Consider the following 13,065-nt stretch of genomic DNA (forward strand, 5'->3'; position numbering starts at 1 on the left):
GATGTGATGATGAACAACGTAGCACTAAAATTAATTCAAATGAAAAATCCATTTACAGAGTGGAACTATGATAGTTTTGAAATGGGATATAACACTTAAAATACTGACTGCAAAAAGGAAATATGGACCAAGAAATGGTGACAAGTTCAAAAATAAAATGTGACGGGCAATAAAATATAAATTATGGAGGTTGACAGTGGAGTTTTATGTGAAAGTTACTAGTGCAGGGATTAAAAGAGGGATGTGAAATGTAAAGTCCAGTTTGATTACACTAGTAAACAATCAGTTGAGATTTTTAGCTGGATGTTTTGATACTGCTGATCATGCTACTGAAATGTTCCTCTTGGGAGGTGTGTAAACAAAACAAAACAAAACAAAAAACAAATAAAAACAACAACAACAACAACAACAAAAACTGAAGAAAAAAAAGGAATTGTTTAATTGTTTTTAACTTCAAACTTCCAGTGGATATACACAAGCCCTTATAGGCTCCTACTAATGACACCATTACTGGCAGGTTTGTTGGTGCTTTCGTTGGTGTCTGAGTCTAACCACAAGAGGGCGACAAGAACACTATACTCTGTCAGGCACCCAACCGTGGTCCATTTTACCCACTGGTAAATTTGAAAAATCTATTGTGATCTAAATTGTTTATTTAAACATTTTTAATTTGAACTGAAAATGTAACAGTAGGCCAATTATACTTGTCTCTTCCCCTCATTTGTTAACATGCATATTATTACTGGCAAAAAAATAAAAAAAATAAAAATGAAGCACGCACATTAAAGAGATAGAGAGGTCATTATGAGCTGAAACCATCCCATTCTTATTTAAGGATTGCAAGGATTGATGCTTTTTTTCTGATTCTGAAACACTGCAATATTTCAATCTGGCATGAAGTTCTTTACACACATTAGAGTAGCAATAAAAATGTACATTTCTTGACTGAAGGTATACAGATTGCTTTTACATTAAATATTGGATAACAAATTACACTATATTTCAGGTTTGGTGTGTCTGCGTGTGTACGTACATCTAAATATATCGAAGTTCCTCCATAAATGTCATATCAATAAAGTGAAGAGTTATATGATTCATTTATTGGTCTCAAAAAGCCTCTATGTGTGTATCAACACAACAGGAAGTGGAGAATAAATCTACTCTTTGCTCTCAGAATAAAAGCACACACCTGTGATCATCTTAGCAGTGGTGCAGTACAGTTACTCCTGCTTATTTAATGACTTTGATTGTAACTCTCAGTGTCCAGACTGCAGGGAAATAACATTTCTTTCTGTTATATTGCAGAATTAAAGCACATTATTCTGACAGTTTCCGAAAGAGTACATTTTAGAAGTTTCTGTGCACAGTCACACTTTCAGTTTTGATTTACAGAAGTGGAAATTATTTCCACTTCTAAGGAGGGTCACATACTTTGTGAGCTTTGTGGCAGATTTATGCTTGTTTTAGGGTTAGCTGGTAGGAATACACAAGTATTTAAAGTAACTGTTATTAAAGCTGTGTAGCTTTTTGTCACTGTCTCTGAACCGTCTGTACTCACACAATATAGGCCAATACTATAAAAATATTGCAACCATAAATCCTTTAAACCTAAAGACAAGTATTAGCAACAACTATGTCAAAACTATTGATTAAATTGGTCTTTGAAAGATAAATATTTGCAGGTGTATTGTAGTTGTGTTACTGTGCATGTATTTTTGGATACAATATTGCCTGTTATTACACACAGATTTATAAATACCAATGATACAAATGAAAAGTGTGCACTGTACAGTCTTACTCTTTCTTTAAAATTAATTTTTAGTTTGTGTTTAGCAGACTTAGGTACATGAAAAAAGGTTTTACTTTGAAAAATGCTGACAGGAAGTTTTACTTTCATAGCCAATTGGGCCTCCCATTATCACCCATTTATACCAGTGCCCCTTGATCAGGTATATCCAACAAGTCGAAGAAGAAAGCTCAAGGACAGAAAGAGAAGACTGATCTAATCTGCTGCACGTAAAGTTACAGGTAAAACACATTTATATGTTCTGCTGTTTGGTGAACAAAAGTTGAACATTACAGTCATGTCAGTATTTATGCCTGAATAATATTTATCACATTTAATGACTTTGATTTCTCATAGATTTGTCTGATTCTGTCCTCTTATTTCATTTGTTGTATGCGGGTGATATGAATAATTTTTTTTGACTTGCAGCAAAGTATCTTTTGTTGTAGATGCAAGTCACCATATTCATCCCTAATTTCCACAGTCTGACACAATCAGTTTAAATATTGGCTGGGTTGGAGAAACCAATAAATACAATTCAACTTTGTTAAAGTTGCCCATGCAATTTTGACAAACTTTTTTTAAAGATTTCAGCAGCCTGAGTTATTCATATCAAGGATATCTGCCACATTTATGACTTTTTAGCATCAAAAGCCCTCTTTTTGTTTCCTCAGTGTTTCCCTGTTGAGCTGTTGTGGAAGTATAGTAACAAAAAAAAGGAACTTTGGCACTGTAAAGATATCTACTTGATTTGACTAACTTGGGCAGCTGAAGCTTCATATTAGTTTCAGATCAACTTTTAACACATTTTTGCTCAAAAATAAACTTTTGTATATAGGCTCCCATCATTTACATTCTAAGAGCATTATGAAGGGGTCTTCTAAACGCCAGTATGAAAAGGAGGAATAATAACAGTTAAGAAAATGTGTCAATGTTCTTTTGGGCGCCTGAAATTAGTTTTAAGACTATTTGAACAATTGTGAAAACGCCCTTTAAGCCAGCTACATTCTAAAACAACGCAGGTTCATGCAGAAACTACATGCCTCCACAGCAGGAGTTTCAGCTCATTTCTGCAAATACAGTCGATTCTCCTCCCTGTGGGTGTACTTCTTGCAGCCAGAGGCCACAGCGGCAAGCAGGTGCCAACTGATAAAGGCGGTAGTTCCTCATCTCTAACCAAGCATGTGCCCACATCAATTACCTTTAGATCCAGATCGATCCGGTGTTAATGAAGTTAAATGGACTGTACTTGTATATAGCGCTTTTCTAGTCGTTTTGACCACTCTTTTTACACTACATATTCACCCATTCACATACATTGATGACAGGGGATACCATGCAGGGTGCCAACCTACGCATCAGGAGGAGTTAACATTCACATATATTCATACACAGTTGGCGCAGCCATTGGCAGCAATTCGGGGTTAAGTAACGTGTCAAGGACACATCGACATATGGACTGGAGGAGCCGGGAATCGAAACGCTTCAATCTACTGATTGGTGGACGACTGTCACCGCTCTACCTCCTGAGCCACAGCCGCAAGTTACGGCTGTTGTACCGCTTGCGTAAATGTGCACAGCCCTTTTCTCAGTTTGGAGACGCACTTATTGTTTCAGCTTCTGTACAATGCTGCAACCAGTCTGAGTTGAAAGTTGAAGTGTTCGGCGATCAGTGACCCACTGTTAGCTCTGAACACGTTACGCACACATAGTCATATCAGTGGAGAGCAGTTATGTAAAGTTAAAAAATAATGGAAAAATAATGCACAAAAGAATTATGAGCAAGTAAAATTATGTCATGCTTGCCAGTATTTCTTGGGATGACCTATATATGGAAAATAATGTTATATTGCATATCAAAAGTTAATGAAAGTCATCAGTCTTAGTTTCAATGAATGAATTTGGCAGGCCTACCAAGAAATGTACTTTCAACAAGATCTATTCAACAAACCTTGGTTTACAGCTGATTTGCTGAAGTTATGTAGACATTTTTTGAATACAAAAAAAATATGTCTCAAATCCTACTCCTCTTACCCATGGTGTATATAGACATTAATAGGTTCATTACATCACATCTGGAAAAAATAAATATTTTAGTGAAAAATGTAATAGGCGTTCAAAGGATATTAAAACCACATGGAAAGTAATAAATCAGTTGTTGCAAAGAGAAAATACTACTCTAGAGTTACCTTCAGTCTTGTTGGATGGTGAACATTATCTCTGCAATCCATTTCAAATAGCTCAAAAATTTTGTTATTATTGGTTATGAAGTAGCCAACAAAATTTCTGCTTGTCATGGTAATCCGCTGGATTTTATCCCAAGAAGTTTTTCCTATTATCTCTTCTTTTGAGGCCCCTGATACCCATGAAATAAGTGACATAATTGATGAACTAAAAACGTCTTCAGCTGGTCATGACAATATTTCTGCATCCCTTTGTAAAACAGGTGAAACAGTCAGGATTGAAACTACTGCTTACATTTTTACTTTGTCCTTGAGTTGTGCAAGTTAATTTAAAATTTGCCAACATTTTCCTCTGTTTAAAGCAGATGTGTGCGTTGTTTCAATAATTATATAAAATTACATTTTTATTTTGCCATATATTCCAAATATTCAAAAAAATTAAAAGGATTCTTTTTTATTTAGATTCTAATTCAATTCTTTACAAGCACCAGTATGGTTTCCGGAAAAATCACTCCTCTTATATGGCTCTGCTTCAACTGACAAAGTTACCTCTGCATTTGATAATAATGAATTTATCTGTAGCATTTTCATAGATCTTTCAAAAGCATTTGACACAGTTAACCATCACATTTTAATGGATACTACATACACATTAATAAAAAATGAAAAATTGGATAGATTTACAATATTTTAAAGTTGCATATTGACTTATCATCATCACAATAGAAAAATAAGGCTTTACTGTTCAATTCCACTTAATAGTCCTGAGAAATATTTGCCATGTTTATGTATGCAAGTGTAAGGGAAATCATTAGGGACCGAGCCGAAAAGCAAGAGGGCGAGGACTCCAGAAGGGAGTCCTGCCCTTGCCTGGAAGCAAGGACCCTATTGTTTTTGTATCGTTTTTTAAAATTATTCTACCGCCTCTTTGCGCCTTAATTTGACCCCCTAAACCTGCTCCAAAACTCACCAAATTCGGAATGCACATCAGGTCTGGCGAAAAATTCGATAAAATGGAAAAACAAACAATGTCGAACTCTCTAGCGCCACCTAGAAACACTAAAACGGCCACTACGCCTGATAGGAATGTCGTAGAAAGATCAAACCAAAACTACATTTTTTGTCTTATCAAGACCTACAAATCACGCGCTGACACCCCTGACCTAAATCCAACAGGAAGTGCACAATTTGCTGTTACATGTGGGATTTTTGACGATTCTTGGCCTGCTACAAACGTTATCTTGTCCGAGGGCATTCATCGTGGCGGCTTCAAAATTAAATAGCTGACTTAGCACACCCTGCTGCACAAAATTTCTTAACAACTTTTTCATTACTCGTCCGGTTTGGATTTTAGAAGCCCTCAAAGGTCAAGTGCCCAAAATCCCTCGCCAAAACGCTCCCATAGACTATGAATGGGAGGAGAGTCTAATGCCACTTTGACCCTAAATTTGACCACCTAAACATGCTCCTGGACAGACCAAATTCACCACGCACATCAGGCCTGGCCATAAATTTGATAAAATGGAAAAATTAACCCCAAAAGTGCCAAAATTGGCTCTCTAGTGCAACTTAGAAACAGTAAAACGGCCACTACGCCTGATAGGAATGGCGTAGAAAGATCAAACCAAAACTCAATTGTGTGTCTTATCAAGACCTACAAATCATATGCTGACACCACTGACCTAAATCCAACAGGAAGTGCACAGTTTGCCGTTACATGTGGGATTTTCAACGATTTTTCAGGCTTTTCAAAATATATATATTATTCCTGCATACTTTCAGTTACAGACTCCATTCAAACGTCAAAATGTAGCCACAAGTCTCATCTATAGATGTGTGTAATCTGGTCTGGCTATGTTTTATACTTTGTGATCTGTGGCCCCACATGTGCACCCTATTCCTCTCCCATTCAATCCCAAATCTCCATTCTGTGTGCCCATGCTCTGTTGTCATGCTCTCCAGTCGTTAACTACCATTGCAACGACTGTGTGTGTGTATGCAGCCAGGTTCATTTGTGGTCTTACTGTGCCACCCATTGGAGAAAACTTGTAATGATAGTTCAAGTTTATTGACTGTATTATTATGATTTTAGATATCTGTGCAGTCTGTCAACTATTTCACTGACATTGCTGTCAAAGTCTAGATCAAACACGAATTACATGAGCATGAACTACAAACATATCTACAGGTTTCACTGGAAATAAGTTCCTCTCCTGTTTACTCATCCAAGTGTTGGAGGTTCATTTCAGTTGCTCAGTCTAAATGTCTACACAGACAGAGGCAGAGAGAGAGAGTGAGTGTGAGTGGGAGTGTGAGTGTGTGTGTGTGTGCGCGTGCATGTATGAGTGTGTGTGTCTGTATGTGTGAGTGTGTGTGTTTGTGTGTGTAAGTGTGAGTGTGAGGGTGTGTGTGTGTGCGCACGCACGTGCATGTATGTAAATGGTAAATGGACTGTACTTATATAGCGCCTTTCTAGTCTTTTCGACCACTCAAAGCGCTTTACACTACAACTCATTCACCCCATTCACATACATTCATACACTGATGGCAGGCAGCTACCACGCAGCGTGCCAACCTGCACATCAGGAGGAAGCTAACCATTCACTCGCATTCATACACCGTTGGCACAGCAACGGGAGCAATTAGGGGTTAAGTGTCTTGCCCAAGGACACATCGACATGTAGACTGGAGGAGCCGGGAATCAAACCGCCAATCTTCCAATTGGAGGACGACCGCTCTACCTCCTGAGCCACAGCTGCGTGTGAGTGTGTGTGTGTATATGTGTGAGTGTGTGTATATGTGTGAGTGTGTGTGTGTGTGTGTGTATATGTGTGTGTGTTTGTGTGATTGTGTGTGTATATGTATGAGTGTGTGTGTGTGATTGTGTGTGTATGTCTGAGTGTGTGTGTGTGTGTGTGTGTGTGTGAGTGAGTGAGTGAGTGAGTGAGTGAGTGTGTGTGTGTGTGTGTGTGTGTGTGTGTGTGTGTGTGTGTGTGTGTGTGTGTGTATGTAGCGTATATTTACTTATTGCAGTGTCCAATAAATGCCTGGGTCTGAATGCGTCTAAATGTACCTGACGGAAACCTTTCCGCTTCGCCGCGGCCCGACGTGCGCAGGGGCGCGAGGTCCCGCCCAACGCTGCTCGCAGCTTTAATTTTATATATTACATCTGAAAAGAGAAACGTACACCCATGAATGTATTAGTTTAAGACTTGAGCAGAAAACAATAAACACAGTCCAGCTGTTGAAGTACCTGATTGTACCTCATAAGTTCTGATTGAGTCCAAAACAGGTGTAGAATGTTGTTTTTAATCTTTTTATTTTTTATTTTAATTTTCAATTTTTTAAATGTTATTGCTGTTTCTTGTAATTATGAAATCCTAACTGTTCAACCTGTCAACTATTATATGTGGTTGCATGTCCAGATAAAAAGTCTAAACGATAATCTAAAATTAATTTAGGAACATGAGCTTTCTTTTACCTTTACATTTTACATGATTGGTGTGTTCATATTGTTTATTTTATCTGATTTCCAGGTAAAGGACATATCGAGGGTCTTATCTGCATAAGGTGGACTGTAGAAGCATCTTAGTCTAGTTCCTTCTCTAAAATAATGAGGCTACTGAAACGAAGTCAGCGACTACTACTGCTGAAGCTCACTGCTGCACTGGGATCACTATGGATACTGTCTATGATACTACTGGGTGCAGGCTGGGCTCACACTTACAGTCTCAGGTACAACTGGTTAGAATATACAGATGCTAACAGCGGCCCAGAGAAAGTTTGCAACTGTTCAGCAATCCTGCAAGGAGACAGGGAAGAACTGGAACAGGCAAAATTACTGACCAGTAGTGTCCAGATCCCTGATGAGTTTTATGTCAACGCAACCCAAGACTGCAGGTGTGTTGCTCTAATCTACAGGTTTCAAGAAATGTCAATGAATTCAGCAGTATTTCCTAGTTATTATCAGTACAGTATACAGAATACATTCCCTGAAAAGTTTGATCAATATTTTGTATTTCGCAGGGAATTCCAGTCAAGAAGGAAATACTTAACATTCCCATTGAGCCAAAAAGAAGAGGACTTCCCCCTGGCTTACTCTATGGTTGTGCATCATAAGGTATGATACTTCTTAAGCCTGAATATGAATGAAAATTCAGTAAATAAATAAAAACTGTGGTAGGTTTAAACAATTTAACTGAACCAATATTTAAAAGGACTCTCCTCCGTTTTTATACATGAAGTCTAGTTTACTCTCTTAAAAGGAGTACTTCTCAGTTGGATGCTGTTTTCTGTGGCTCTGGAGGGAGGTTTTTTGAGTTTAACCCTAATGATATCATCAGCTTGGTCTTGAGACCCAAGTTTTATTAGAGTTGCGAGGAGAGACTGGCTGTTGGTCCCAGAAGTGTTTTTCCCCATCCTGTATTCTCATTTAAATGTATTTAAACAATATCCTCTGTATTATTTAACATAGAAAAACAGGACTCTCCTAAATATTGTAACAATCTTAAAGATTTATATTATCACCACCAATTTCAATTATTTAAACTTTTTTTCTGAAACAGCACGTTTTATCTGTGATTTTGACGTAGCAGACAGCTACAATACCCATTAACCTCAGGTCCTGTTGCTGTGGAGTAGAATCCAGTCAGAGGTGCTAATCAGAGTGGTAATGAATTCAAAACGCTTCGTTGTGGACATTGCAGACGAAATAGTGGCTGAATTCACTCCGAAGTGGCATACTGTAAAATATTTTTTCTCAACACTGTAATCTTTAGCTTCTGTCCATCATTAGTTGCACACATGACCAAAGTTTAATCTTGGTGATCTTGATCTTGCTTAAATGCACCTTAGGAGTTGTAGTTAACCATATGCTGAACTATTTATTAACAGACTTGTACCTTTGACTTTTATCAAAGTACGAATTTAGACGGGCAGGGGTTCTGCATCTCCTGTGAGTCCACCATATTTCTGGCAGGGGAGTACTAAATTGCTGAAGTGCCCCTTTAAATAGATTCATAAATAAATAAATGTAACAGTGTGTATATAACTGACAGGAGAAGGATTTAATTCATTCTTTTGATGCTCTAGGTGCAGAGTTTTGAGCGTCTGCTGCGAGCCATCTACGCACCTCAAAATATTTATTGTGTCCATGTTGACAATAAATCTGAGGCCTCTGTCTTCTCTGCCATAATGGCCATCACTGATTGTTTCCCCAATGTCTTCATAGCCAGCCAGATTGTGAATGTGGTCTACACTGGCTGGCCACGTGTCCAGGCTGATCTCAACTGTATGGCTGATCTCTATAATGCCAGCACAAAATGGAAATACTTCATCAACCTTTGTGGCCAGGATTTTCCTCTGAAAACCAACTTGGAGATTGTACAGATGTTAGCCTCACTGAAGGGCGGCAACAGCTTGGAGTCAGAGAAATTACCTGAGGGCAAGAAATGGAGGGTGACAATATCTCACCAGATAGTTGATGGGAAAATTTTTTGAGGTTTTTATTATCTGTTACACAACTATATCAACTAATTGCAGTATTGCAAATACTTTCTGTTCAGATTGACCTTATCCATGTCACCATCATATTAATTATTTCAACTGTCTCAGGCGACAGGAAAGGAAAAGGAGCCACCTCCTTTCAACCTGAATATTATTTCTGGAAATGCCTACATTGTGGTTAACCGAGGCTACGTCCGCAGCGTGTTGGAGGACGAGCGTGTACGGACACTGATTGAGTGGGCCAAAGACACTTTCAGTCCTGATGAGTTTCTCTGGGCGACCATACAACGAATGCCTGGTGTTCCTGGCTCAACCTGGCCCAACCAAAAATATGACATGACAGACATGAACGCAATTGCACGGCTCGTAAAATGGGAGTGGCATGAGGGGTCACAAGATTCATTGGATTCGGTGTACCCAGAGTGTCAAGGCAACCATGTTCGGTCAATATGCGTGTATGGTGCCGGAGACCTGCAGTGGATGATTAAGCAGCATCACCTCTTTGCCAATAAGTTTGATATAGACACAGATCCCATTGCTGTCCACTGTTTGGAGAAGTATCTAAGACAAAAGGCTCTGGCTGGGTTACATTAAGGGTTATTCATAAGATATGTTAATGAGCTGTTGTTAACCCTAACCCTAATCCTTAGCTCCAGAATATGAACAAGCTCCAATGCAACCTGAGATCCTCTGGTAGGTAATTCCTGGCCATTCCTCGGTCAAACCTTTTTATTAAGGTGACAGGCATTTTCTTTTGATTTATTTGATGGTTTGTTTTTAAAATTATATATACTATAAAACACTTGGTAACTTGTTTTGAAAATGGCTACATAAATAAAGGTATATTATTATTATTATTATTATTATTATTATTATTATTATTATTATTATTATTATTATTATTATTATTATTATTATTATTATTATTATTAGTCACCAGTAATCAGCTTCCAAAATGACAAACAGACAATTTAAAAGTTTTTCTAAATGTCTCATTTATAAACAAGGTCTATTAAACCAGGAACTTCAAAAAGTTCCACACTGTGTCACACATACTGGAATACACAAAAAAGAGCTGTGCACAAGCTGTGTCATGCCCATAACCATGGTATGGAATAAGGATAATGTACTTTACATTATACTGAGTTTGAAGAGGACCTTCGAAGAATATTTGGAGCAGCATTCGACAGCCACACTTTCAGGACCAATCAGCACTGAGTTGCCCTCGATGGTGACACATAAGACTTTCTGCTGTTCCCTGTAACCACAATATTACACCACAATTATTACACCATTACCCATGGTACTCTGGAGTCTAAGGAGTTTGGACAGGCTAAGGGAGGATTTCATGGACACTGTAGCAGACTAGCAGAGTGCTCTGGCTGTTCAGACTGAAGCTGCAGCAGGTGGGAGATATGTAGGTCCGTCTCACAGGGTTCCAGTAGAGTTTCCTGGTCCTCTCTGTCTAAAGGATACAAATGTCCCTATCCTCAGTCACTTTAATTAACCAAAATCTCATGTGCTGTTTCATCATCACAACACATCTTGATGAAAATAAACCCTCAGTGTTGATGCTACTCGATCTGAGCACTGCTTTTGAAACAGGTGACCACAAAATTCTGACTGAGGACCACACTGGACTATCTGGAACTGTTTTTAGTTGTTTTTAATCTTATCTTTCTGACAGACACTTTTTTTGTGGCAATTGATGATATTATCTCTAAAATGTCCAAGATAACCTGTGGGGTCCCCCAAGGATCAATTTTAGGGCCACTTCTTTTCAATCTATATACGTTACCCATTGGTAATGTCACCAGGAGGCACAGCATCTTGTTCTACGGTTATGCTGATGACACACAACTTTATGTAGCCATGTCGCCTGATGACAAATGACCAATTGACACCCTGATTAACTGTGTTTTAGATATCAACAAATCCGTGCTTAAACTGTGCGTACAAACGTTTGACTCACAAATCTGGGATTCATCAATATGTTCTTACCTTAATTTGTTCGTACTCTGTGAAAAAATTTAAAACTTCCTCAGACCATGTGTACGCACAAATGATGGCAGGGCTGCAGTGCTCTATGCCTTAATGCAGCGTCTTTAATGATGGTAAATTAAAAGGCCTTATTACAAAATGTATACTGAATAAAGTTGTGAAAGAATTCAATTTTCCTTTTGGGTTTATCTGAATTTTTTTGTTGGAGTTATTTGAAATCAAAATCAAGACAGGTGAGGTTTCAGCTTTCCCTGCTTTGGAGAGTTTTCTGTCTGATAATGACATGATGCTTGATGATGGAGTCAGGGAGAACATCGCTGCACACCTCGCATCACTCAGACAACAGTTCCGCAATTATTTCCCAGTGATGCCTGGAGCTGAAGCTAGCAGCTGGATGAGAAACCCTTTCAACATCGACACCTCTCACGTGGCCTCAATGGATTTAACTGTTGTTGAGCAGGAGAGTTTAATAGAGCTGTCTTGTGACGAAACACTGAAGGCATCTTTCAGAAAGCACACTTTGTTGGACTTTTGGATGAAGCAGTACAGCTAATACCCTGTGCTTTCTGACAAGGCCGTGCGCTTTCTCCTTCCTTTTGCAACCACCTATCTGTGCGAGAAAGGCTTCTCTTCACTTGTTGTCATAAAAACAAAGTACAGAAGCAGGGTGGATGCTGAGCCAAACCTGAGACTGAAGCTGACCTCCATTGGCCCAGACATTGCAGGACTGTGTTCACAGAGGCATGCACACCCATCACATTAAGCTCATGTAAGTTGTCATAAATAGTCTGTGTATGTTTAATTACAGCTGTTATTCTTAATTCTCTTCCTCACTTTTGTTTAATTTATCTTATTGTTCTTCCTCTGTGTTTGTGTGTGTGTTTCTGTTTCAGAAAGCAGCCATACAGCAGTGTGTGAAGTTGAGACAGCAAGAACTGTTACTTGCAGCTATGCATACAGCTCATTTTTTACTTAACATTTAAGTACAGTACAGTTTTATTTAATCTTTAAGAACAGTTTTTTGTTTAGTTTTTTTACATTTATTTAAGTACAATGTTTATTTAACTTTTATGTGCAATACATTTTAATTGAATCATTATTTAAGTACAGTTTTTTTAAATTTTCCTATATTTAAGCGCAGTCTTACTGTTCAAACTGTGTAAAATGTTACAATGGCTGACAATATTAAATATACTTCTTTAGGAATAAAACCTCTGCCTTGTTTTTGATGAATACTTAAGCTTACTACGCTACTGTATAGTGTTGGTCATTATGGTGGTACTTGGAGAACCAAGTATTTCCTGAGGTGGTACTTGGTGTAAAAAGTTTGAGAACTACTGGCCTAACTAATTAACTTTTGCAAGCAGCAATGCTATTTAAATTTAAATAAAATGTTGTTCTGATTCAATTGCAATTACAAAAGACACAAGAAATTACAAATATCATCTTAACAATTATGAAATAAGTGACCTCTGGGTGACAGTTTCTGGTGGATGTCATCACTTTCTCCATCATCTTTGCACAAATTCCTCTTAATGATAACTGTCCAATAATTTCTGCCAGTCTCTCATCCTGGGCTGTCAGATTTGG

General features: G+C 38.1%; 1 protein-coding gene across 1 annotated transcript; it reads left to right on the forward strand.

Annotated features, from left to right (window-relative positions):
• The first annotated feature begins 7,582 nt into the window (after positions 1-7,582).
• On the forward strand, positions 7,583-10,068 carry LOC133979445 (beta-1,3-galactosyl-O-glycosyl-glycoprotein beta-1,6-N-acetylglucosaminyltransferase-like). Its single transcript, XM_062417956.1, has 4 exons — positions 7,583-7,869; positions 7,996-8,089; positions 9,061-9,461; positions 9,579-10,068. Exons 1-4 carry the CDS (start codon positions 7,583-7,585, stop codon positions 10,066-10,068), a joined length of 1,272 nt encoding a protein of 423 aa, XP_062273940.1.
• The last annotated feature ends 2,997 nt before the right edge of the window (positions 10,069-13,065 follow it).

This window comes from Scomber scombrus, chromosome 4 (assembly GCF_963691925.1).
Source record: "Scomber scombrus chromosome 4, fScoSco1.1, whole genome shotgun sequence".
Taxonomy (NCBI): domain Eukaryota; kingdom Metazoa; phylum Chordata; class Actinopteri; order Scombriformes; family Scombridae; genus Scomber; species Scomber scombrus.